The sequence below is a fragment of the Pelecanus crispus genome, chromosome 14, assembly GCF_030463565.1.
Source record: "Pelecanus crispus isolate bPelCri1 chromosome 14, bPelCri1.pri, whole genome shotgun sequence".
In the NCBI taxonomy this organism is placed as follows: Eukaryota; Metazoa; Chordata; class Aves; order Pelecaniformes; family Pelecanidae; genus Pelecanus; species Pelecanus crispus.
In genome coordinates, this window is record NC_134656.1 from 18,134,001 (window position 1) to 18,158,865 (window position 24,865).

The 24,865-nt window shown below is 48.1% G+C and overlaps 1 protein-coding gene across 3 annotated transcripts in view; it reads right to left on the bottom strand.

The window, feature by feature from the left end:
• RALGAPB (Ral GTPase activating protein non-catalytic subunit beta) overlaps nucleotides 1-18,522 on the bottom strand; it is a 62,182-nt gene extending 43,660 nt beyond the window's left edge. For 2 of the 3 annotated variants that reach the window (XM_075720947.1, XM_075720944.1), the window contains exons 1-7: nucleotides 17,784-17,984; nucleotides 11,728-11,940; nucleotides 10,865-11,067; nucleotides 8,310-8,473; nucleotides 7,469-7,655; nucleotides 3,402-3,533; nucleotides 2,029-2,207 (exon numbers count right to left, since the gene is read on the bottom strand). In XM_075720947.1, coding sequence (XP_075577062.1) covers nucleotides 2,029-2,207; nucleotides 3,402-3,533; nucleotides 7,469-7,655; nucleotides 8,310-8,473; nucleotides 10,865-11,067; nucleotides 11,728-11,910 — 1,048 coding nt within the window. In that variant the 5' untranslated portion in view covers nucleotides 11,911-11,940; nucleotides 17,784-17,984. Of the gene's footprint in view, nucleotides 1-2,028; nucleotides 2,208-3,401; nucleotides 3,534-7,468; nucleotides 7,656-8,309; nucleotides 8,474-10,864; nucleotides 11,068-11,727; nucleotides 11,941-17,783; nucleotides 17,985-18,492 lie in introns of those variants that run through there. The other variant, XM_075720945.1, reaches the window with a different exon arrangement.
• Between the last annotated feature and the right edge of the window lie 6,343 nt (nucleotides 18,523-24,865).

Here is a 24,865-nt window from a genome sequence, read left to right on the forward strand (position 1 = left end):
GCTCTAAAACGTCTCACCCTTCAAAGCCAACTTTGCTCACTAAATGAAGATGAAACCCGTCTACCATGCAGTTTTCTGCTGGTTTTGTGAGCTGAATCAGCTTGCTGAACAGTCAAATACTACGCCAGTACAAGAGATGGGGTAAGAAAGCAGAGCAAGCTATAATTTTTCTGGCAGCAGCAGGACTTTAGATCAGTCTTTAGTCAGCTTCAGGGAAACATTTGCGGTGTATAAAATTACTCTTCCCAGTCAGAATCAGAAGTAACCAGCCCTCTGCAAAACCTGAAGTGAGAAACCCCACTTCTTCCCATTTTAATGAATACCACCATCCTCACACCCCATTTGAAAAGTTAGTGTGGAATTGCAGTGTGCTTGAAGATTTGACACGGATTTTTTTTGACCATGTTAATTAAAGCACACAAGTACTCTTCATAACACGAAGTCCTGCTAAACCATTAGTGTTACACCCCATGCAGAGGGCAGAGCATGCACTATGAAATGTATTGTTTTGGTACACTGTTTTGGAAGAGAGGATGCAGGATTTTGCCAAGTGTACACATCATGTAAGTAGATATTGGGGAGGGCGAGATAAAAGCCATGTGCTTTAGCACTTGGGGCAGAAAGCGATGAGATCTCCCATTAGCCTTAGCTGAAGAGGCCCATACTGCAGCTCTAAAGTCTGCCTGACTTGTTTGACAGAGCAACAAGGTTGTTTTCATAAGGTTAGGCCATATATTGCCTATATACAATCCTCCTTTAACAAATTATGGTGTCATTTGACAGACTACTGAATATTTTAAATCTCACATCTGGTGTTAATAAAAAGCAATGATTAAAATTCCTTAAAATTGGTGGCAAGACATCTGAAAGAACACAGTAGACACAACAGGTTTCAAGATTCAATATCACAGCTTAAGAAAGATGACCACTTGCTCTTACATCACTTAACTTTTTAGACAAAACTATTTCTACAAAAGTGAAATCTACAGTGACAAAAACTTGCTTACAGTGGAGAATACAGTACCAATAAACCTTTTCCTTGCAATATTTTCACAGAAACACAGAATATATTTCTAGTAAAAAGGATCTTATAATTCAGTGAGATGGGAGGATCTTGAGGTGCTTTGCTTAAAAGAACTAAACCATTGAGGTTTTTCTAAAGACAAACAACATGTAAAAGCTGACAGTCTAATTCCACAGCCAATTTTTTTTTTTTCTGAACACAGTTTACATATCTGCTTAAGTCTTCTGCAGTCTCACATCAGCTCACGCTTCTGGCAGATGACAACATTTGTTTGCATAAGTTCAAGGAAAAAGGTAGTAGGAGACAGGCAGCTCTTCAGAGTTTACAATAGCACATTATCTCTGAAGAATTCTTAATAAGCCTGAAGCACACTAAGAATAATGCCTTACATTAAAGGTGCTATATAGCATTACTCAAAACTTACCAGCCAGCACTTACATCTGCTTTACCTTTCAGTCAAATTTGAGCTACTCAGTTACCAGTAGACACAAAGAAACACAGCTTTTCTTCTCAGCAGTACTAGTTGCCCACTAATAGTAAACTGAAATTGGCATTTGTAGTAGAAAGATCTGAAGATGACAGTCAAAATTCAGTACCTTACAAAAACAGGCACTGCACACAGCTGTTGCCACAAGGTTTATAAACAAAGTGGTCAGTGCTCACAACATGCTAAAAGCGTAACACTTGCATTGCTGATTAGACAGAAAGAGAAAGTACCTTTGTTTGGGGAAGATATGGCTGGTTTTATTTTAGACTTCAGATTTATGTATTTGTTTTGCATTTGAAACTAAGGCCATCTACAACTTCATGCATTGAAGTATCATTATTGTGTATAGAGATGGTCATTTAAAAGTGACCTGACGTCCCTTCCCTATCAATTCCAGGATATACTTGCAAATGGTTAAGAGTTATGGCTGTATTTATGGAGAAGACAGATTTAAAGAGAATAAAACAATGATTTAGTTACTATTCCTAGATATCCACAGGCAAGACAAAAGCATTACCTAGGAAGGCATCCACTAAACAGCTGATCCCACGCATGGCACGAAAGAATATTTGAGGCAGATGTTTAAGGCAGGGGTACTGATTCAGTTCTTGAGTCATCCCACTCACATTCAGAAACTGCTCCTGAAATTTGGGGGTAGAGCTAATAATGGCTGGGTTACTCAAATCCACAGGATTACTGCACACAAAGAGAGCAAAATATATTATAGTCAGTTTAAGAACAGCTGTTAGGATTTTAAAAATACTGACAGATGCAGTAGTTTAAGGCATTTAAATAACACCACCACAAAACAGAATCCAATATTGGTATATTTTTAGCTGTTACTCCATCACAGGAAGACAATTTTAACTTCCTGGTTGTCTTCATTTCAAACATTACCCAAGCACACTGAATAATTTTATTAAGAGCCAATGAACCAGAGCATACACTTGATAGAATAATCCCACCTTTACAGTAATATTAATTACTTATGAGGTCTTCTGAACTCAGTTTAAGAGGTCCTTACATTGTTAGAATTATTCTCAAAACGTAAGCAATGAATTAAATATTGCCAGCAACCAGTGACAAGAAAAGGAGGGGGTTGTAAAAGTTTGAGCAATTTTTCCTGATATAAATCCTGTAACAGCAATTCCAGATTTGAAGAGTACAGTACTTGTGACATTACCATCACAAATGAAGAAAAAGAACAGATTTATTTTTTTAGTTAGTTAAGAACTTTTCTTAAGTTCTTTAAGAAAATTTCTTAAGAAATTTTCAACAGCCTGACATTTATTTAGCTTTAATTACTACATAACATTTATAGAAAAAGGTTATTGTTCTGGCCATTCAGAATATTGCCATGCCATTCCCAAGAATCTTTAAAACCAAGCGCGCTGCTTGGTTCCATTGTGTGTTTAAGGGAGAGTGACATGGATGTTAAAATTAGCTGTATAGCTTTCTTCATAGAAAAAAAGAAAGAGATACACCCATTTTAAAAATAATCTTTTGTAGGTTAAATTTAACACCCTGGAGAATAAATGGAAGCAGTATACATCTCTCAAAGCTATTGTTCTGCTTTTCCTGTTTGTTATCTCAGAGAAACAAAATTGTATTGAAGTCTTGTTTTTCAGATCCTGCAAAACACCAAATAGCTAAAAACTTTTTAATAAAATGAACCAGTTTACATTCTGAAAGAGTCAAAGAGTTCAGAGTTGAAGAACCCACTCGCAACCTTGCCCTGCACTGCTGCAGGGCACTGATACAACAAGTCTTGCATTTTATTCTATTTAGGTGCTTAATCTTAGCAATCTCCAAAGAAATTTTTCACTTGTCATGCAAATTTCTAGAAATGATGCAAGAATATGAACAATGGGATGGCTGTAATTACAATACCTCAGCATATGTAAAAAGCGAAACCAAGTTTGTGCAACGCACTCATTATCCATTTCAGGAGGAATCAGACCAGCATCTTCATCGGGAATTTTAAATGGAGGAAATGAAGGTCCATACGTAAAACGCAGCAATCTAGAAAGCAAGTCAGACAGATCTGTCACTCAGTTAATACTCAAAAATTTACCAGTGCCTTTGAGCCTCAAAGGTATCAGCAGTCCACAGGTGAGCCCACAAGCAACAACACAAGACCCAAGTTTTCCTAGAGACACCTATTTTATACCATCACTTAGCCCTCTGAAAGCTCTGAAGGGTACACGCCTTGGAGCGTGCCCACAGGTCCAACCAAATCAAAGAGCTGTTAAGGCGTAACGCCGCGCAGCAGCTCTCCCGTCTGTTTAGCCAGGGGGGTTACCAATTTACACAGATAACTGGCAAGGTGTTACATAAGAAGGGAGAGGGAAGGGAAAAAAAAGAAAAGAAAAGAAAAAAGGAATTTAAGCCCTTTATCCTCAAGGCTCTGTAGCTGAAGCGTCCAATGACACCAGCAAGTCACATTAGGTTACAGGTCTAAACTCCAAGTTGCTGATGACTTACAATTTACACCAGCACACTGAGCAACGCTCAATGCCATCCTACAAGCAGCCCAGGATTTGCAATCCACGGAGCAGCAAGCCCTTCAAAAAAGATGCACTACGTTTTGCAGAAGCTGGGAGTTGCAGAACAGTTATCAGTTATCGTGCCCTTATTTCTAAGCTAAGAGTTTCTTGTAATGGGCAAGAAATGTCCCATTCATCATTGCCCGCTTAAAGACATATAGTTTTACAGAGATAAACTCATTACAACTAGGACAAATGGGAGAGCAGAAGCCTAGGGCTGACTCCTAAACCAAGAGGTAAATAGGCTCAATCACCATCTCCGCTTCCCCCAGCACTGGGCACTGCAGTGACTTGCAGCCAGCTGATGCCAAAGACACTTGGAGCGCGTTTGGAATCGCAGGCTGTTGCAGTAACTGGCTTGGACAGAAAGGCAAGGGAGCTTCAGGACACGGGGCCTTCTTCAATCCAAACCAGAACACACACCCGTACCAGGCAGTAACTGGTTTCCAGTATGCCACGCCGATGCCCAGCACCCGCTCGCATTAGCGCCCCAGAGGCACCACCCCACAGCAGGATTTTGCTGAGGAGTTACCCAGCTCTGACTAACCAGGTGTCGTGGCTCAGCGCCACGCAGCCGCTCGCCCACTGCCCCTGCCCCGATGGGATGGGGGAGAGAATCGGAGGAGTAAGAGTGAGAAACACTCCTGGGCTGAGATAAGAGCAGTTTAATAATTGGAAGAAAGTAAAATAGCAATGATAATAGTAATAATAATAATTAAAAAAATAATAATAATATCCAAAGCAAGTGATGCCCAATGCAATTGCTCACCACCCGCCGACCGATGCCCAGCCAGTTCCCAGCAGCGATCGCTGCTCCCCGGCCAACCCCCCCAGTTTCTATACTGCCCATGACGCCGTATGGTATGGAATGGCCCTTGGGGCAGTTGGGATCAACTCTCCTGGCTGTGCCCCCTCCCAGCTCCTTGTGCCCCTGGCAGAGCATGGGAAGCTGAAAAGTCCTTGACTGGCATAAGCAGTGCTGAGCAACAACTAAACCATCGGCGTGTTATCAGCATTCTTCTCCTACTAAATCCAAACCACAGCACTGTGCCTGCTACTAGGAAGAAAATTAACTCTATCCCAGCCGAAACCAGGACACCCGAGGAGGCTGGGCACACCCCACGCAGGCACGCCCCACAGCTGCTCTGCGGCAGACCACTACTTCACAATTCTCCCCTTATGAGCGGCGAGAAATCAGTTTTTCAAGGAGCACGGCTGAATCTTAACTGAAATTTGGGACAATTTCAAGAATGACTGAAGACAGAAATAAATTGCAATCCACACATCCAGGACAGTTAAAACAGACTTAAAACACCCTAGATAGGCAAAAGAAGCATCTATTGGTACGGCAGCACAAGGCAGACCCTAGTTTCATCCTGCTACGAAGTCATAGCCATGGATACAGATTAACACTGCAAATGTGTACAGATTTCCAAATATAATTTTCCATATGGTTTTAAGTTGAGACATTTACTCTCAGCTTATTGCTAATAACCTGATTCAGAAAACTGTTTACTGAAACAACACTTTACCTGTTTGAAGCTGGAGCTTCACTGAAGTATTAAAAGTGCAGCTTAAAATACCACTGAAGTTAAAGTTAGCCTCAGCAGAGTTCAGCTTTCTATGTATTAGGCGCAAACCAACGTTACTGAACAGCAGACTAAAGATTACAGAAAACCTGCAGATTACTATGCATCAACAGAACTAGGACTGTTAGTCAACAGTGGAAGATAAAGCGTGGGCATAGTGCATGGAGCAGAACACCAACGCATGTTTTGAGACAGAGCTGTTCTTTTCAGATCAGTGAATCATAAAATATTTTGTTATGCAACGCTATATCTAATGAGCTAAAAATAGCTAAAGAAATAGCGTGGGAAATACACAGAACTTGTATTGCAGCTTTATTTCCCACAGGTTTAACAAGTAGCTGCGTAACTTGCAGGGGGAAAAAAAAAATGAATCTATCAACACTTGGAATTTTGACAGGTAATTCAAAAGCAAAAGTTTGAGTTAAAATAAACCCTTGCAGAAAAGCATACTATTGAATTTTTCACAGTACAGCAATTTTAATACATCTTTGAACTTTCACAGAAATGGTTGTTGATGTCTCGGGAGAGCTGGGAGGAGACTCAGACCCCTGCTCCTCACCAATTAATCTAGTTCTTTCCTCCAAGAGGCTGAGATTTGTCACGCAATGACTTCATACGACAAAGACCCCAGTATTAAGGGCCCTGAGACTCCCCTCACTGTTCAAGGCTGCCTACTACAGCCTAACCTCGCCCACAGCCCACAGCCCCTCACTGCTCCCATGCCCAGCAAGGCTCCAAACAGCTCTCGTCCCAGCCCCTCGCTGCTCCCACGCCCAGCAAGGCTCCGAACAGCTCTCGTCCCAGCCCCTCGCTGCTCCCACGCCCAGCAAGGCTCCGAACAGCTCTCGTCCCAGCCCCTCGCTGCTCCCACGCCCAGCAAGGCTCCGAACAGCTCTCGTCCCAGCCCCTCGCTCTTCCCATGCCCAGCAAGGCTCCGAACAGCTCTCGTCCCAGCCCCTCGCTCTTCCCATGCCCAGCAAGGCTCCGAACAGCTCTCGTCCCAGCCCCTCGCTCTTCCCATGCCCAGCAAGGCTCCGAACAGCTCTCGTCCCAGCCCCTCGCTCTTCCCATGCCCAGCAAGGCTCCGAACAGCTCTCGTCCCAGCCCCTCGCTGCTCCCATGCCCAGCAAGGCTCCGAACAGCTCTCGTCCCAGCCCCTCGCTCTTCCCATGCCCAGCAAGGCTCCGAACAGCTCTCATCCCAGCCCCTCGCTCTTCCCATGCCCAGCAAGGCTCCGAACAGCTCTCGTCCCAGCCTCTCTGGAGGAGCGTGCCACTGCTCAGGAGAGCCTGCAGCCTGCCTCCGGCCCACCGCATCCCCGCTGCCAGGGCACCAGCGCCAGGCAGCTACAGCACGCGACAGGTCCGCAGGGCAGGAGAGGCAGAGTCCTAGAGCCACCTCAAACACAGCAACACACAGTAGTAGCAAGCACCTAGTAATTTTGGTGGTGACTGCCATTAAAGATACAGACTATAATGCTACACTAATACTCATGACTCATTCTTCACAGGACACGATGAAGAGTCTCAGTGATGGAGACTAATATACAAACACTGTAAAGTGCTAAATATCGGAGAGACGCCGAGATTACACAACAGAGACGATCCCATACAGACCTTCACTTGCAGAACAGACACACACAAAACCAGTAAAAGCCAAGGATAGTAGCAAGATCTCTCTTTTTTGCTCATTCACTTTTGGATTGCTGTGTATTCCACAAATAAGCAACTCCAGATAAAGATACATATAACCATGATCATCCCCACACATGTGGGTTTATTTCCGCATACACGTGTGTTTATTTCCATGGGATTTCTCCTACCTGGAAGTAAGGGCACAGATGACCTTGCTCCACTGCTCAACTACTGCAGGGTGATGCCGCCAGTTGGCCACCATCTCTTTGGCAGTCTTCCAGTAAGGTGGTGTCGGAAAGCACCGTGTACAAGCTAGTAACCACACCTCAAACAGCACGCCAATTAATTTTTCAGCCAGATTCTCAGCAATGCCACCTTATAAAGAAACAAAGCATTCCTTAAGTGAGTATTCAAGCTAAATAGCTTCAAATATCTCCCCAAGGAGACTGCAGTTTAAGTGCATAAAGATTCTTAAGTTCATTTTTTCATCATTTTTCATTTAAGAGTGGTTCCTGATTGCTTCCTACAGCCAATTAGTCTTTTTACAAGACCAAACATAATATAAAAAGCCCAGTCACATGCATGTGTCACTAAGGGACACTGGGAATTCAGTGATCTTAGGCTGTCTTCTATTGCACTCTACCTATATTGATGCCTTTTTTTAAAAAACAGGTATAAACTGACAACATCATTTTCCAGTAGGCAGGCTAAACAGCAAGACACATAGGGGTTTCAGTGAAACAAACAGGGAACAAACACCATTATCTGAAACCCTTCACCATGAACTGTTCCTGTACAGAGTCACTGTTCTGCAAAAATATGTTTAGGAGAACTCAGCTCCAAATCATTCAGGCTTTTCTGACAATGCTTTATTTCAGGGTAGTGTAGCAGAATTAGGAGCGAGCTATTGCGCTTTGGTGGCTACTAAGAGCTTTTAACAGGTTTCCTCCCCATGCCCCTGGCAGCTCAACATCAAGCAGAGCCAAAGGTTTTTCCAGTAATTGAACAAAATGGAAGTTGAACATGAACCTTGCACAGTTGGAGCTGCTAGAAGAGTGTCATTGATCTGAAGAAGAAATAACAACAAAACCTCCCAGGTTTCTCTTGCCATAATTGTTGATTCACGAGCCAGTTTCTGGACAGCTTTCAAAACCTGCAAGCACAATCTAATCTGACTAGATCCTGGGTCTGGCCTGCAAGAGAAGAAAACAATACTTGAGTGTCTAAACAAGAGCTATAGAGTGATGCATACAATAATCTGAACTTTGAGCAATTACAAGAGGAAACATCAATATTATTGAACGAGAGCCAAGAACATGAGCCAATATGCTTCTATGCACCCTAACTCTGTCTCTAAACATCCTAACTCTGCCTTAATTAGTACGAGATGTACTGTAACATTCTTCTTTACATGACACACAACTCACCACCGTAGAGCGAACACTAACTGGAGCAAGCACAACCCATTATCCCAAAGGAATTTATCTTAGAGCAAACAATGAGAATGTAGTTAAGACATCACTAATTGTTACATGCATAGTTCAGACGGAAAATGTCGAAATTAGGAGAAAATACGGTTAGCAAACTAATTTAAGTTCTTCCTAGTTCTCCTCTTGCTTCCAAATGTAGATCCAACTGTTACCCCCAAATCCTTGAACTTGGGTGGGGGGCGATGGAATCTAGAAGACGGTCATTAAATAGGAAAAACAGGCTACAGGGAAGAGGGGATAAGTAAGGAAGACAGGGAACAAGTTGATATTCTCAAGGTTTTCCCTATAATAACAACCAGTTCCACACTGTCACTGCTGAGTCACTCAAGATGAAGTGTTGCAGAAGCAGCACAAAGCAGCACGCTCCCTTCCCATCAGTTAGTTTGGACAAGGCAGAACGGGTACAAAAGAGTAACATGAAACGTTCTGTATCTGAGGACACTGGTAAACAAACCTGAGGAAGCCTACAAGTTTAAAGGGTGAAAGAGGAGATGAGAAATTAGAGTGTGCAACATATGGAAGCCATATTTCAACTTGTAAGCAGTTTCCTCATCCTTCCTACCACTTACTGAAAGGATGACCAAAAAAATCGTAAAAATATTATCGTCCACTGGACTACTAAGCAGTATTACCAGATTCCTACCAAACATTTTCAATGTGGTATAACCCACAAATCATGTGGCATGGTAAGCATCTTAAGAACATGTCGATCCACTAGATAGAGATCTGCTTTTCTTAGAGAATAGTAGCTTGCATTGAGATCACTTATTGACAGACACGCTTTAAAAATACTATCAACTCTTATCTTCACAGAATAAATGTTGTATTACAGTACTGGAAACAAGATTACAAAGAGACAAGATAATATCTAATGCAAAATGGCAGACCACCAGTCACAGTTCAGGACTTCAGTAGGTCGCTCGATGCTAGTGCTAGATCTTAACAGATAGTCTCTGCAGAACAACAAAGCTTGGGACAAGTAAGCCCTGCCGTGGTTACAGCACTATTTTCTCCCTGAGCAAAAACAGAGCAGATACTTTAATCAAAAGATATCCTTAATCTTGAGAGGCTTGAAGTTTCAAAGCCTGTTTCAAGACTTGTTTCCCTGATGATTTAGGGAATGTATATGAAGGGGGCTTACACGTAGGAGCTCCACGCGCAAGATGAGTAATGGGACATTTCTGAGCTAATCTGGTAAAGGCAACTCTAAAATCCCTGTCCATCTATCAGTTCCTCAGTCAACTGAACGGCAAACTTTGGTTGCAGCATTTGCAGACTCATGTCTAGATTTCTACAGAACCTGGCCTTTTCATTCCCACACTCCTTTGCAACAAGAATTGTTCTCGTGATTGCATATGAGGAGCAGAAGTTATTACAAAAAAAGTGTCTATTACACTTGGACAGTCACATGTTCCATGGTCTCTCAAGCAATTCCAGACATTTTAGTTGCATAGAAGACCCTGGTACCTACACCTCAATCTCCTGGGGAGGGAAGACGGGGGAGAAAGTTCTCCTATTTTCTTTCTGTGCTTCCAACAAGAGTTTGCAGCACTGAAATTTTATCTGACAGTAGTAACTACCACTGCTGCTTAAGTAATCAGCAAGGCTTCCTGAATATTGTACAGTCGCTAGAGGCGGAAAGCCTGGGGGTTGCATGGGGACTGCTCAAATACACATCAGAAATGTGGTCAAGTCTTGAGTAAACAAAGCATGGGATTGCCATGATGTGCTCTTAGTTATCACCGTTTTACACAATACCAAGCATGTGGTCACACAGTGATCCTATTTAACATTTCCCCTCGCCCTCCACTCATCTCATACAGATGGTTCTTGAAGTTCTTAGAACAGTAAACATTCAAGCCTATGAACAATCTGTAATTCTAATTACCTAAACACAGCAGCAACAACCAACTCAATTTGCTACTGAAAATTACAAAACAGGTTTGGAGAGAGACCTTCCTCCTGACATTGCAACAATAGCAGTCTTATTTTAATTAAGAGCCTCCATGGCTCATCAGGCCTCTTTGACTGGTCACCTGCTGACTACAGCTTCGAATTCCCAAGCCTCCTGAGCATCCCAGCCCCAGCACTCACCTCGGTACAAATAGATTTTGGAGATGTTTGAGAATGCTTTGAACATAAAGGTTTGGTTCCTTAATAACTGGTAAAGGAATGGAGTCCTTAGGTAATACAAGAGCCATAATCCAATCCGTATATACATCGACACAGTATTTCACAGTATCGCCATCCAGAGGGAGGGTCAGTCCATAACAAACCACCTCCATAGTCCATTTTACCTAACCAAAGACAAAGCAAAAGTTATTAAACATTAGCAAGTAAACAACAGTCAGTGCACATTGGTTCTAACTCAATGAAATAACAGTAGTTATGTGGTACGGGCAACTCTATCTAACATATACTGCCAGAAAACACCAAGTCATTAATTTGTGTATCATGACATTATGAAGATTATGAATAAATAAATGGCAAGTCTCTTTAGTCTAACCTGTAAAAAGAACTCTTCAGAACACGCAAGAGCTGATGTAATGGAAGATTTTCAAATTCTAGTAAATATTTGTACCGTACAAAGACTTTTTTTAAAAAGCCGCATACTGTTGCTTTAAAAATGCAGGTAATTAGAAAGGCTTTATGTGTTAACTGCTAAAGTTGTTTTGGGGTTTTTTTTTGTCGTTGTTGGGTTGGTTTTTTTTTTTTTCTTCCCTTTAGCCTGAACTTCCTGGTACAGTAGCTCAGATAAACACTACTAGGTCATGAAGTACACTGTTGCTATGATCTAGCTGTTATTAGAAGCCTTATGTAGATTACTAACCTAAAAATATAGCACACTTCATAAAACTTCGACTATTAAAGAAAGAAAAATAAAAAAGGCTATAGAAAATCATTAAGTTGCCACTCTAGCATGAAGAAAACTGTGATCTCTAAGGAAATACACTTACTTCTTTGTCTGTTTTTAGCAAACTCTCACTTCCAACAGATGATGTAATTAAAGCTTGTCCAAGAGGACGCACCACTGCATTTGCCACTTCTCTCCCCACGTTTTCAGGATAGCTGTGAAGTACACTGGTATTACCCTGATCATTTTGAATGACAAGATGCAAGGATCTCCACTCCGAGTACATAGTGCCTCTATGCTCAAATCCAAATAAAACCTGAGGGCAAGGAAGAAAAAAGACATAATTAGTAGAAATGTTGATGACATGAGTTACCAAAACTGAGGCTGTTTGCCATGATAAAGACCCGTGGAAATTCAAGGTGTATATGTCCGTGTCATACATTTGAAGACCTAGAAGAGATTCCAAGTTGTTTTTCAACCTTTTTTTTTTTTTTAAAAAAATGTAGCTGTGAGCTTTGTGGTTTTTTTTTTAAAAAAAAAAAAAAAGATTACAGCAAGTTTCAGTTAGGAACTAGCAGCCCATTTGAGACACTTAAACTTAATTGGGTATGCCCTAATGCATTTCAAATCCCTGTACAGTCAATACACACACACACAGAGTCACGCCCTAATCTAGATTTGTCCCGAAGATTCCGGATAGAAAAGCCCCTAGAAAATTTCCCATAGCTTTCTCAGAACTAGAGTTCTCCTTTCAGCAATGCTCCCGGCACAACTGCAGTCGTGCATTTGCCCTTATTGCAGATTGAGCCACTGAGGGAGCCAAGCCGACAGTGAACTAAGCAGGTTTTTGCAGCGGTGGGTTTTGGGGCTTTTTTTGGCATTGTTGTGAAACCACAACCAAGAGAGGCAGATAAGCAGCAGCAAAAGTGAAGCTATGCTTCCACAGTCACTCTCAGCCAGCATTTGCCCGGGAGCACGGCAGGGAATGCCCTTCTGCCCCGAGAGCAGCGGATCGTGCCGCAGGGAATGCCCTTGGCAGGGAATGCCCTTCTGCCCCGAGAGCAGCGGATCGTGCCGCACCAGCAGCGCATTCGTACACCTACCTGCTGCGCAGGAACAAGCTTGGGAGCCTGGCCAGCGCACGCAGCCCCGGGCGGCAGGGAGGCACGGCGCGGCAGGGCCAGCAGCTCGTCACAGCGCTGCGCCCAGTCTCACCCGGCGGCTCACGATCTGCCACACACTGCCAGTTTTGATCTACACATCAAAACGTTCGGAAAGCTAAGCCAGCACAAACGTTTGGTCTGCTGAGACAGTTTCGAGCTGGATCAAGTTCTGAGCTAACGCGGGCGAGATGAACATCTGTGCCCGCACAAAGCAGCGGGGAGGCCGCACGGCCGGGAGCGTGGCAGGAGCATCCCGCCGGGCAGCAGCAGGCTTGCGTGCCCGCTCACCGCCACACTACAGCTGCTGCTTAGGCAGGTGGTGCCACGGCAGCCTGAGCCATCGGAGCTGGGACTGCGCCATCTCCCTCTTTCCTCCTCTCCCACCAACACCAGCAGTCTTCTATCAGTCATCTGAGCCAGCTGACCACGTGAACAATAAAACAAGGAAAAGAGGGTTGGCACGGGGAAAAAAGCAAGGAGCGTTCGCCAGCCACAGCTCAGATCAGCTCAAGCTGTCACAAACGGCACCCTGAGGGCCGTTCACCAACTACACTTAGCTGGCACATTTTGGAAGCCAGTTCGTTATACAGGGAATGTCTGAATGCCTCCCTTAGACATTCCTTGGCCCAAAACCAAACAAGAAGCCAGGCCTGGAAATACACCTTCCTAGGGACAAGCCACCATTTAAACAGGTCTGCCCATTTCTCTACCTCCCCGAGTGTTTATTTACACCCAAAACCTATGTAAAAAACCTGATGATTTCCTTCAAGGGAGGAGGGAAGGAGAGGCAGCAATATCTTGGTTTTCCAAACTACATCCTTCCCGGTTTGAGACAGCAATCACGTGTGCTCATCTGATAGCAAATTAATCAGAGCAGCCACAGTCTGCAGAAGTATATCCTCCCCACACTTCAGGCATTTTCTCTCCTCTGGGGGCTGTGGCACGGGGAACACACTGCGGTCAAAACCCTCAGGAAAACAACAATTCCCAGACAGTAGCTCAGAAGTCACAACAACAACAAAAAACCCCAAACAACAAACCCCAAATGAACATGACCCACTATCCCTAGTGATGGATCCAGTCACTGCTTAACTGATTATACAGGCCGCCCTACTGCTGTCTCTTCCCCTTCCTTCAAATCCTATACCCACCGGGCCTCTTCATCTTCCCCTTTCCGCCCCACCTGAACAGCGCCTTAGTCTCCAGTTTGTGTTTGGAGTGGAAGAAGGAGGGACAGAAGCGAAATATCATCCACTCTGCGAGATCTTCTCTTCCCCTCTCAGGCCCACAGCCCTGGCTCTACCCGCAGAGCAGCGTGCCCCTTCCCCGGGCTTTGCTCCCCCTGCAAGGGAGGGCGAAGCCCCCGTCCCTCCCATTTGACGCTCGCGTTCACTACAGAAGCACGTAACACCGTTTCAGGAGCTCTGGTTTAAGTAAACTGATTTCAACTGATAACGCAGCGTGTACTTTCCATTGCCACACTCCAGCTGAAGGACCGGCAGTTAACAGCTCATGGCAGGAACTTATCGGCGTGCTGATAACTGCGGGCACGCTTACTGTGGCTGCCTTATACCAGAACGGGGTTCTCGGAAGCATGGAAGCGTTGCACAGCACAAGCAAGTTGTAGGCAGTGCCTACGTAGGAGCTTTCTCATCTAGAAGACAAAAGTCATCAGAGAGGACAAGGATTCCCAAATCCTGCTGCATTTTGGAAAACCCTCATTGCACTAGGGCAAGGCAACGGGAGGACGCAACCACCTGCCTTCGTGCAGCTCCCTTCTGTGTGGAAGCAAAGACGCAAAGCTCTTTTGGGTGACCCTTCCACGCTTCTGAGAGGAGCAGCATTTGTAACAGATCCACGATAGATATAATACGCCATGTTTAAGGGAGGTTTCGCAGCAGGACACAGTAACCAAAACCTTTGGTGCCACATAGACCCAGCCTGCTGCCTGACCTTCATGCACAAATTTGATGATCAAATCTGTATCTTATTAATATTCAAGGCTTCCTTTGGTCTTGCTGTAATAGAAGTCTTCTGTTAGTCTTACCAATACACAAGGAATACTGAAAGAAGTAATTGCTGGAATTTCCTAGGGTATTGATTTATTCACCCACTACATTCATCAGTAAAAAGTTTTTATTTGCAAGGACTAGAAGTCACTTTTCATTTAAGACTTCACTTCCACCGCTATTTGAATTGGAAATTGCTGCCATCTGTTAGGATTGGGGTATAGCTAAACCCACCTACTACGCAGCTTCCTATAACTGGACATAAGTTAAAAAAGGCTGGTAAGCCTCCCTACGCAATTTTATCTGTTATGATGTTCTGTTTCGACAGATTCAACATACTGATAATTCTATACCTTGCTTTAAACAAAAGGCACCTAATGCTTCATATAAAAGCAGGACTCACTCCCTCAGAAGAGGCTGTATTTATCACAAATTACTTAAACAGCAACAGCAAACTGAAAAAAAAAAAAAAAAGCCACTGTCACATCACACAAACAGCATACCCTGATTTTTAGTTCTGTTTTTGCAATGCTTCTGCATTTCAGCTTCAAAAAAAGCACTCTCCCTGGCCCAAATAACATCTCCTAAGTTTCATGCAGCTGAATATTCATATTTCCCATAATCATATGTCTTATTGAGGTTCAAATCACTAAGGACTCTCAGAATGACAGGCAACCTAATTAAGAGGAGGGGTGGGAAGAAGAATAAACAAAACCCTGAAGTTTACCAAGCAGTTTTACACACACTCAAGTTTGGAAAGAGGTCGTGTTTATGTTCCTGGAGGCTGCACTAAATAAAACATCCCCAGATTCTCACAGACCAACAGATCTGGAAAGAAATTGTCAGCATTAACACTCACAGAACAACTGAGAGATGTGAAGTTAAAATATTTACCATCTACTATGAAACTGAGCATAATTCCAATATTCCTTAGTGTGATAAACAATTTGGGTTTCAGTATATTCCCTCCAGATCCATTTCAGCATACAAATTTTAGTAGCTATCACCATATAAACCACTGAAAATTGATGTTTCAGCATTTAAGACCAAAGATCCTCAGTTCATAAACACTGTAGAAGTTGGTGAGCGTGAAAGAACTTACTAATGGGCCCATATAACTCCAAAAATAAAGATATTTAAGTTCTATTTCCAGTCCCCAAAGACTTAATTTGAACAGCTGCAGCCAAAATATTTAAACTCCTGGATCAGTAAAGTTAGACAGCGAGAATTACCTAGCTAAGTAACAGACCTGCAAATTCTACAGTTACTTTGAAGGAATATGCAGGAGCTCAGAGCCTAAAGCAGAGGTGGGGTTTTTGCAGCGTGTGCAGGGGAGAGGTCAGAGAACCGGTACTGGTGTACAGACCAGCCCCTCCGAAAGCCTGTGCCGAGCGAGGGGGGTGTTGGGGGCAAACACGAACATTTAGCCCTTCGTGCTCAGCAGCTTCGTAGGTAAAATGAAATGTTTGCCTACAATGCAAAAGGATTTCAAGCACAAAGACAAGCTGTCCCCAAAATGGATGCTTCTTGGATTTTATCAGAACCAAAAAAGCAGAGCCTGAGCTGAAAATTCAATGGAGGCAACTGTTATTAATATAGTAGATGCAAAGACCATCAGCAGAGAGATGCCCAAGAAGACTGAAGACCGAATGAAGACTTAATAGCGCCTAAACCAGAGAAGCATCAACATAAAGGGTCTACACCATAAAGTATATCTAATATCCTAGAACTTTATAAGTATTTCACAGAAAACAAGTAATCCCTCTCTCTAACACAACCCTACTACACCAATAGTACCAACATCTGCTCTCCAGAGGTGACAGCTACTGTTGGAAAGCCATCTTGCTACAACCCATCTTCCCTGGATCATGTAGCAAAGAGCTTTATGAGCAATTTTTCAAGCCAGCTGAGGCCTACAATGTCCTGAGCACAGACAGCTGCCATGTGCCCGCTTGCCCCACCTTGATGCTGCTGCCCCTCTGCCCTCCAAGTTTCTCCTGGAGAGAGCGACTTAGATCTTGCCCAGACTCAGCACCTCTCACATTAAGCCCACCAGGACTGAAGAAGCACAGACTGCTCCAGGCAGCTCACCTGTGGAGCCCATCCAACGGGTAGGCTCTGCCCTAGGCACACACAATGCGTAAAGGGCAAGAGACAGAGCAGATAGCAGGCAAAAAATAAAAAACAGGCAAGAGCCAAACAGGACACTCATGAGATAAACACTAGCAGAAAGTCAGTATTTTGTTAAGTCAGTATTTTGTTAAAGAATAAATGGAGATGCATGTCAGGACTGCTATTAAATGAAGAAAAAAAAAGTCTAAATTCAAGTCAGGAAGAGATCAGGCACAGAAAAAAACCTGGAACTCATGTGGTCCTTTTCCAGGCCATTCAGCCACCGTGCTACTGAGTAGAAGAGAAGAGAATCACAGCTCCCCTTGCCCAGGGAAGACAAATTTCTCTGATTTTATCACCTAACTGTAGCAGAAGTTTAATGTATCAGTCTGACAGAGGGAAGGCTGGGTCTCAAACGTAAGGCGCCAGCTAAGCCACAGGGCTTGGCTCTCGCTCCCCCCCGCACTCCCTCCTCACTGGCTTGGAGACCCCACCACCATCCCGGTTCCCGAGGGCGCCGCAGGACACCAGCCTTCCCAAAGCAGGAGGCAGGGCACCTGCCACGGCGAAGAAAGCTGCCCCAAAATTGCATACTGTAACATCCAAAGATTAAGAGCCATAAGAAAGCAAAAACATCAGTCGATTTTGTACGTTTTGGCTATTACTCTGCTTTCAAGCTTCATTACTCAAACACCAGTGCTTCACTTCTCATTACCATTCTCATCCTTAAAAGCAGGGTTGAGGAAGTTATCTTCCAGGCAGGTCACCTGAGAATTTAAGGAGTTTTCACATCCCTCGCTTGTGCCAAAAACCACGTAATGAACTCCACCACAAAACAGTGCATTTCCCTGACCCAGACTGAGAATAATTCTTACTCAATGGTTTATTTTACATTCGCTCTTCTTCCTGAGCCCAGTTCCTCACGCAACTACAGACTGCACAGCCAGGACGGGATGCCCTGACGCCGATGGTCCCGGGGAGCCAGCCTTGCTGCTCTTCACCGCTTCCCAGAGGAGATCTGATCCACCGCCCGCAGGCCCCGACGACCGAACGAGACAAAAAACACGCACGGGAAAGCAGAATGACGGCAGAGCCCCGCAGGCCTGCAGCCAGGAACACAGGGCACCACCTGATTATTTGCAAGAAAGTCTGCAGGGAAGCGGCGGCGGCAACTTTTCCCCCCTGCCGACCGCGCTCCTGCCCGCGGGAGGCAGCAGGCGGGGGCAAGGGAGCTCAGCCGCCCCGGGGGACCCCGCACGCCCGTGTCGGGGACCGAAACGCGGCCCAAGGGCGGCCCCCAGGGCCGGGGCACCGGCCGAGAAGGACCGCAGGGCCGCGGGCCGGTGCGGGGGTCGCCGAGGCCCGCTCCCCGCCGGCCGGGCCCCCGGCGGCTGCCGAGGCCACCGCGGAAACCCCCCGGGGGGGAGCGCACCCCCGCCCGCTCCGGCCCCGGCCCCGCCGCGCCCGCAGGCCCGGCCCCGCGGCGGAGGCTCCCGGGCGGCGCCCCGCACCGCAGGCCCCGCCGGCGGCAGGAGCGGGCCGGGCGCGGGCAGCGCCGCCGCGGAAGGGCCCGGGCCGCCTTACCTGCGCCGAAGGGCCCGGCGGGCATGTCGGGGCAGGGCCGGCCGCTCCGCCCTCAGGCCGCCGGCTCCATGGTGCCCGCGGCGGCCGAGGCGACAGAGGGGAGACGCCGCTCCGCGCTGCCCCGCTCCGCTCGGCCCCGCGCCCGCTTCCGGCAGCGCCACAAAGCGCACGGCGGGCGGCCGGGCCCCGCGGCGCCCTGCGCATGCGCGGGACGCGCTGCAGCCTGGCGCCCCGCCCCGCGGCGCGGCCCCCTCCGCCGGCGGCGCGGAATAAGTCGCGGGGGAAGGCTGCGCGCATGCGCGGCTCGGCCGCCGCCGCGCTCTTCCTCTTAAAGGGGCCGCGGCCGCCTCGCCCGCCCCGTCCGGCCCCGCCCGCGGGCCGCAGCCCCGGGCCGCCCCGCGGCTCCGCGCTGCCCTCGGCCCCAGGGAGGCCTTCGCCGCCTCCCCCCCCGGGAGACAGAGCCGGGCCTCACCCAGCCTGCGCCCCCCGCCCATCGCCCCTCTCCCTGGGGCCGGCGGCGCGGGGCGCTCGGCGGGGAGCAGCCTTCCATGAGATGGCGGGGCGGGGTGTGAGGTGCGAGGGCACGGGGCCCTGGCAGCCGCTCCAGCGGGCCGGGGGCGGCAGCGGCAGCGCGGCCGCCTCGCTGCGCAGCCCCGTGGGGAGCCCCGTGCCTCCCCTCCGCCGAAAGGCCCCGGGAGCTCCGCAAGCTCCGGGTGCGGGGTCCCTCGCTGGCCGCTTCGCAGGGCCGGGTCTCCAGGCCCCTTCTGCAGCATTCGCCCGCGCTGCTCCCTCAGCGCTGCAGGAAAATGTCAGCCCAAACAAACAGCTGCCCGCAAAGGGATTTTTGACCCCTGACACGGCCATCCACTGAAGGAACGCCACGTATCCCAGCGTGAACTGTACCCCTGTCCTACAGCAAGGCCCCTGTCCTTCTGCGCGCCGTGCGCAGGAGGCTGCTGACGGCCAGGGGCGAGAGTTTTACGGGAAAGATTTGCTCAGTGCTTTTACTGTAAATCTGTTCTGTTTGTTCTGCCCCTGAGGGGAGAGGGGGGCCCTTGCAGGACACGACCCTGCATAGCACCGTGATTCTCTGGTGCCCAATGAACAAAAGAAGTGCTCTGGGGAGGTGTTAGTGAGGCTGCCGGGGGGGGTACGTGCAGCAAGGACGGAGAAGGCTGAGTGGAAAGGGAGTTTGGTGCACGGGCAGAGGCTCAGAGCGCCAACAACCACACGTGCAGAGATGTGCAGAGACGTGCTGCAGCTAAAGCCACGCAGGGCTGGCTCATGGATCCCCCGTCCCCCAAACCACAGTCTGCTTGCTGAGCCCATCTTCCTCCCGGCCCCTCGCCTGCCGTATCAGAGGTGCAAACTCTCCTTCCAGTCTCCTACGCTAAGCTTGACAGCGGCAGAGGAAGGGAACTCGGGGTTTATCTGCAGCAGGCTGCGGTGAGCTGCCTTTCTGCTCTCCTTCGCGCTCACTACGTGCGGTTTTCAAAACCGCTGAGAATGGCCTCAGGGCTGCCTGCTGCTGCCTGCACGCTGCCTGCCCAGCTCGGTGCAGTTTGCCCTGCTCGGATTCTCGGTGTCTTATCACAGGGTTCGTGCACCTTACCGTTGTCATGTTATCTGTATTTATGTATAAAAAAAGTTAAGATCGCTGTCTCTTCCTTCCCTGTCCCCGCAGGGTTCCCTCTCCAAAGCCAAGCCACAGCGGGGCTGCTCCTGGAGCACGCCGGAAGATCCCCGGCGCCGGCACTGATCCTGACGGGAGACTGCTGGGCGTCGAGGGGCTGGTCACCCACGCAAGCGCTGGCCGGGAGGCGCGGGCCTGGCCGGGCTGCGTGTGCCACGGGGGGAGCTCGGTGCGGAGGCCTGCGGTGGGCTGCACGCCCCCGGCCGCGGGGTGAGCTTCGCCAGCCGCTTGCACCGGAGGAGCCTGCAGGCAGCTCCCGCTCGGCACCTGGCGATGGCACCGCCGGCCCGTCCTTGCCTTGATCTTGAAGTGAAGCAGCGTGGTTTCATTAAACATCCTTTCGCTTAGCTGCAGAAGCGATGGAGTTGTTTGCTTTGGGGAAAACCCTATAAGACCCTAAAGACCACAATGGCAGGGGCATAAGGCTGTCTCTGCTGTCCTCTTTTTCCTTCTCGTGTTCCCTCCAGTAAAGGGTATTTTAATCAATTCCTCACAGCCGGAGCACCTTTCTTCAGGAGCTGTACCGAGCACTTGCCCCGGGGCAGCTGGCAGAGGACGACGGCCGTGCAGGCTACAGGGTGGCTGGCTCCATCGTGGCGGTTACATGACCTACTAAATATAGAGGTATTTATATATACAAACTTATCTCTACATATGCAAAGCTGTACAAATATGTATAAATATATTATACAGAATATACAGATGCACTTTTATGTGTTTTTTTATTTGCAGAACGTGGATATATACAAAAGCGTACGCATGAAAAGACTGTGTAATACAGGTGAACTTCGTAATTGAAATTTAAATGCAAACAGAAAGAAAATGAAACAAGAATCAGCAAGCTCAGGGACCGTGGTCTGGGGACCTGCTGGGCAGTCCCGACCCGGCCCGTGGGCTGACCGAGAGGCCCCCGCCGAGCCCCGCTGCCGGGGCAGCCGTCGGCGTTCGCGCTGTGCAAAACACGGGCACGCTGCCCACGGAAATGGGGAGACAGCTAAATGCCAAATTCCCAGGAGCGTGTGTGTGGGGACAATAACCCCGAAGGGGTGCCGGGAAAAGACCGCGTGTGCTGGGAGAAGAGAGGGCTGGGCCAGGGGATTAGAAACAGAAAACTGGGGTCGGTATCGGGTGGGGGTTCCCTTTGCCCGCAGCTGTCGCTTGAGCTTCAAATGGCTTGTAATCGCCGGTTTGCAGGACCAGCTCGTGCTAGCTGGGTTTCCTTACCCTTTGGCCAATGAAGATTTTGTGGTGTGCTTCCAAAACACAAGCCTGGCTGACCGGGTAGAGAAGACAGCAGCGCTCAGCAAACAGCCTTCCTCCACGCTTGGAACCACAGCTCTCAAAGAAAGGACAAGATCAGAGAAAGGCCACTGGCATTTAAAGAGCAAAAAGAAAAGGCTTGTTTTAAATTCAAGGCCTTTTTTCATGCTAGAGAATGCCATCCGCCCACTAATCGGGCTATCGGCTCTGGTCTGCTCGTCACATTCTGCGAGAGCCCTGTTGTGGTTTGCGTCGCATGCAGCAGTAGCTGGGATGAGATACTCTTAAACCCAGCCGGGAATGGGGAAGTAAAAATGCAGTTTTCAACTCTTTCTCGGGAAAGCCCCTTTCAAATTTCGTGGCTCATTTTCAGATCTCATCTGAGGCGGTTTGGTCTGCAGCCGCTGGTTTCTCGCCTGCAGCGGCTGGGCCCCAAGAGCTGCAGGCAGGGGGGCTTCGCCCCGGCCCCCGCTCTCCCCAGCAGCGCAGCCGGGGCGCCCGGGCTGCGGCCGCCCATCGCCCTCCCGACGCGGGAGGCCACCGCGGCTGCCGGGGAGCAGCGGCCCGGGCAGGGAGGGGGGCCGGGGCTCCGCCCTGGCCTCGCCGCTGCTCCGTCCCGGTGCTGCTCCGTCCCGGTGCTGCTCCGTCCCCTGGGACCCGGGCGCACCCTGCGCTCGCTCGCTGGGCACCGCCAGCCTCCCTGCTTCGCTGGCGAAGCACTTTCCCCTCTGTGAAATCACCGTGGCTCATCACTGGTTTACCCCATTTTTTCTGTATTTCTGTCAATTGCGTCCTTTGGTGTAGCTTCCATACATTTGCCCGATAGAGACGCTGAACTCAACGGTCTGCCGTTCCCCAGATCCCTTTTAAAAACTGGAATCGCATTTGCCGTGTCCCTTTCCTCTCGTATCAAGGGCGTTTCGTTTCATGGTTACACAAGCAGGTAGGTGACTAATTTCTTGTGTAGTCTACACACAGGAGCGAGTATGATCCAGTGCTAGCAATTTCTTCTTATGAGCAATTTGTCTTAAGCTTTCTTCTACTTACTTCAGTTTGAAACAGATTTTCTGGCTGACTCATTCCCCATAAAGAAAAATCTCAGCCAGGAATAGCCTGAAGCGGTTCTGTAGTAAACAGCAATGCAAAGGCTTCAGCTGGCTTCTTGAAAACCTTTCAGATTTTCTCTTGGCGTGAACCCTGTCCTGGTTTCGGCTGGGATAGAGTTAATTTTCTTCCCAGTAGCAGGCACAGTGCTGTGGTTTGGATTTAGTAGGAGAAGAATGCTGATAACACGCTGATGGTTTAGTTGTTGCTCAGTGCTGCTTATGCCAGTCAAGGACTTTTCAGCTTCCCCTGCTCTGCCAGGGGCACAAGGAGCTGGGAGGGGGCACAGCCAGAACAGTTGATCCCAACTGCCCCAAGGGCCATTCCATACCATACGGCGTCATGGGCAGTATAGAAACTGGGGGGGTTGGCCGGGGAGCAGCGATCGCTGCTGGGAACTGGCTGGGCATCGGTCGGCGGGTGGTGAGCAATTGCATTGGGCATCACTTGCTTTGGATATCATTATTATTATTATCATTATTATACTGTTACTATTAGCATTACTATTTTACTTTATTTCAATTATTAAACTGTTCTTATCTCACCCCAGGAGTGTTTCTCACTCTTACTCCTCTGATTCTCTCCCCCATCCCATCGGGGCAGGGGGAGTGAGCGATGGCTGCGTGGTGCTGAGCTGCTGCCTGGGGCTAAACCACGACAAACCCCCGTGCATTTGGAGAGTGAACAGAGAGAGATGGGGGTCGTCTTGACCTTGGGCCCCACGGAGAAGTTCATCATCGCACCAGTGCCCAGCTGCTCCTCCCAGGGCCCGCCGCTCCCCTGCCCGCCCCTGGGCAGAATCTGGGAGCATCATCCCGCCCTGCGTGCCCAGAACGCAACCGCTGCCCACAGCTGCCTGCCTCAGAGTCGGCTCCAAGCCCTCTGAGGAGCGGGACTGCTTCTGCCCAGCCCCATTAGACAGCAGGTTTGTCACGCAGGCGTCCTGTGGGCAAGCAAGTGTTGTGCTGTGGCTGAGCAGCACGCTGGTGGCTGAGCTTCAGGAGCTCAGATATAAGCTGGAGCTCTGTTTTATAAGCGTTTCATCCGTTCCTTATTACACTGCATCCTGCATTTTCTTATAGGCTGTCTCCTGTCATTCATGTTTTAATTCACTAATTATTTTACACACATTGAGCGTATTTCCAGTCCAAAGCTCCAGCCCAAACTACTCAGTCTCCAGGAACCTGCATTCAGTTAATTCTACATCCATATTACATCAGTTCACTACATATCATATATATAAGGTATCTAAGTAATATATCATTAATATATATCATATATAACATACCTCTAATCATAACCATTCATTTATGTACATGTACATATACATATATACGTATAGCTTTAATCTGGATATTTTGGCTGCTTCCTCAGCCTGCTCTTCTGCATCGAGACAATACCCCAGGTATCTTGTGAAGATTTTCTTCCATCCCTTATTGTAACCCTGGTGGTGTTGTCCCACCTAGAGCTTTTTCAGAAAAAAAAAACCCACGTAAAAAAATGCTGTCCATCAGTTAGATACTTGCATTTCCCGTTACTTCCACTGCACACCTCTTTCCACTGCACACTGTGCTTTCAGGCATGCTTAGCGTTCATTGCTTTAGTTTCCATTAGTACTTACTATGAAGTCAACACAGAGAAAGTAAATACTAAACAAGTAAACATTTACTGAAGAAAAGGCACTGGTTTATAAAAGAAAAAGGAATTTGATGCAGTCTATTTCCTAGGCTGGCAGATACGGAGCCAGCACTCCCAGCTGCTGTGCCCAGCGCAGGGCACAGCTTGGGCAGAAGCAGGGGTTTGTGCGGAAAATGAGCAGAAGAGTCTTTCACGCTCAGTGGAGCTGCCGAGCGGGTACATGCATGGTCCTTTCACTCTGGGCTGTGCCCCTCAGCCACGAGCCAGCTAGCCTGCACCAGGCAGCTTTCCGCCGTGAGAAACCAGAGCGGCCGACCTCAGCGTTGCCCCTTTGCACAGTAATCGGGGCTGCCCCGCTTACGCGTCCCAGTAATTGGTCAGTACAACGGCTGCGCAGTGATGATGTGGAAGTGCCGATGAAATAAGAAGAGTGCTCCTTGCAATGTGTCCGCTTCCACGAAAGCCCCAGAAAGACACAAGTGAATCGTTGGCTTTGATACCAGGAAATAAGGTTTGTGGAGAGCAGCTTTGCAGCCCTGCCCTCCGAGCACTGCGCTGCAGTGCTCTGTCTCAGAGGGAAGGAGCAGCCCTTTGCAGGGGTCCTTTGAGCAGCCGGCTTGAGCCAGGGGCTCCTTTTGGTGCCAGCACACCACGCAGCGAGCTCACCGGACTCGAGCA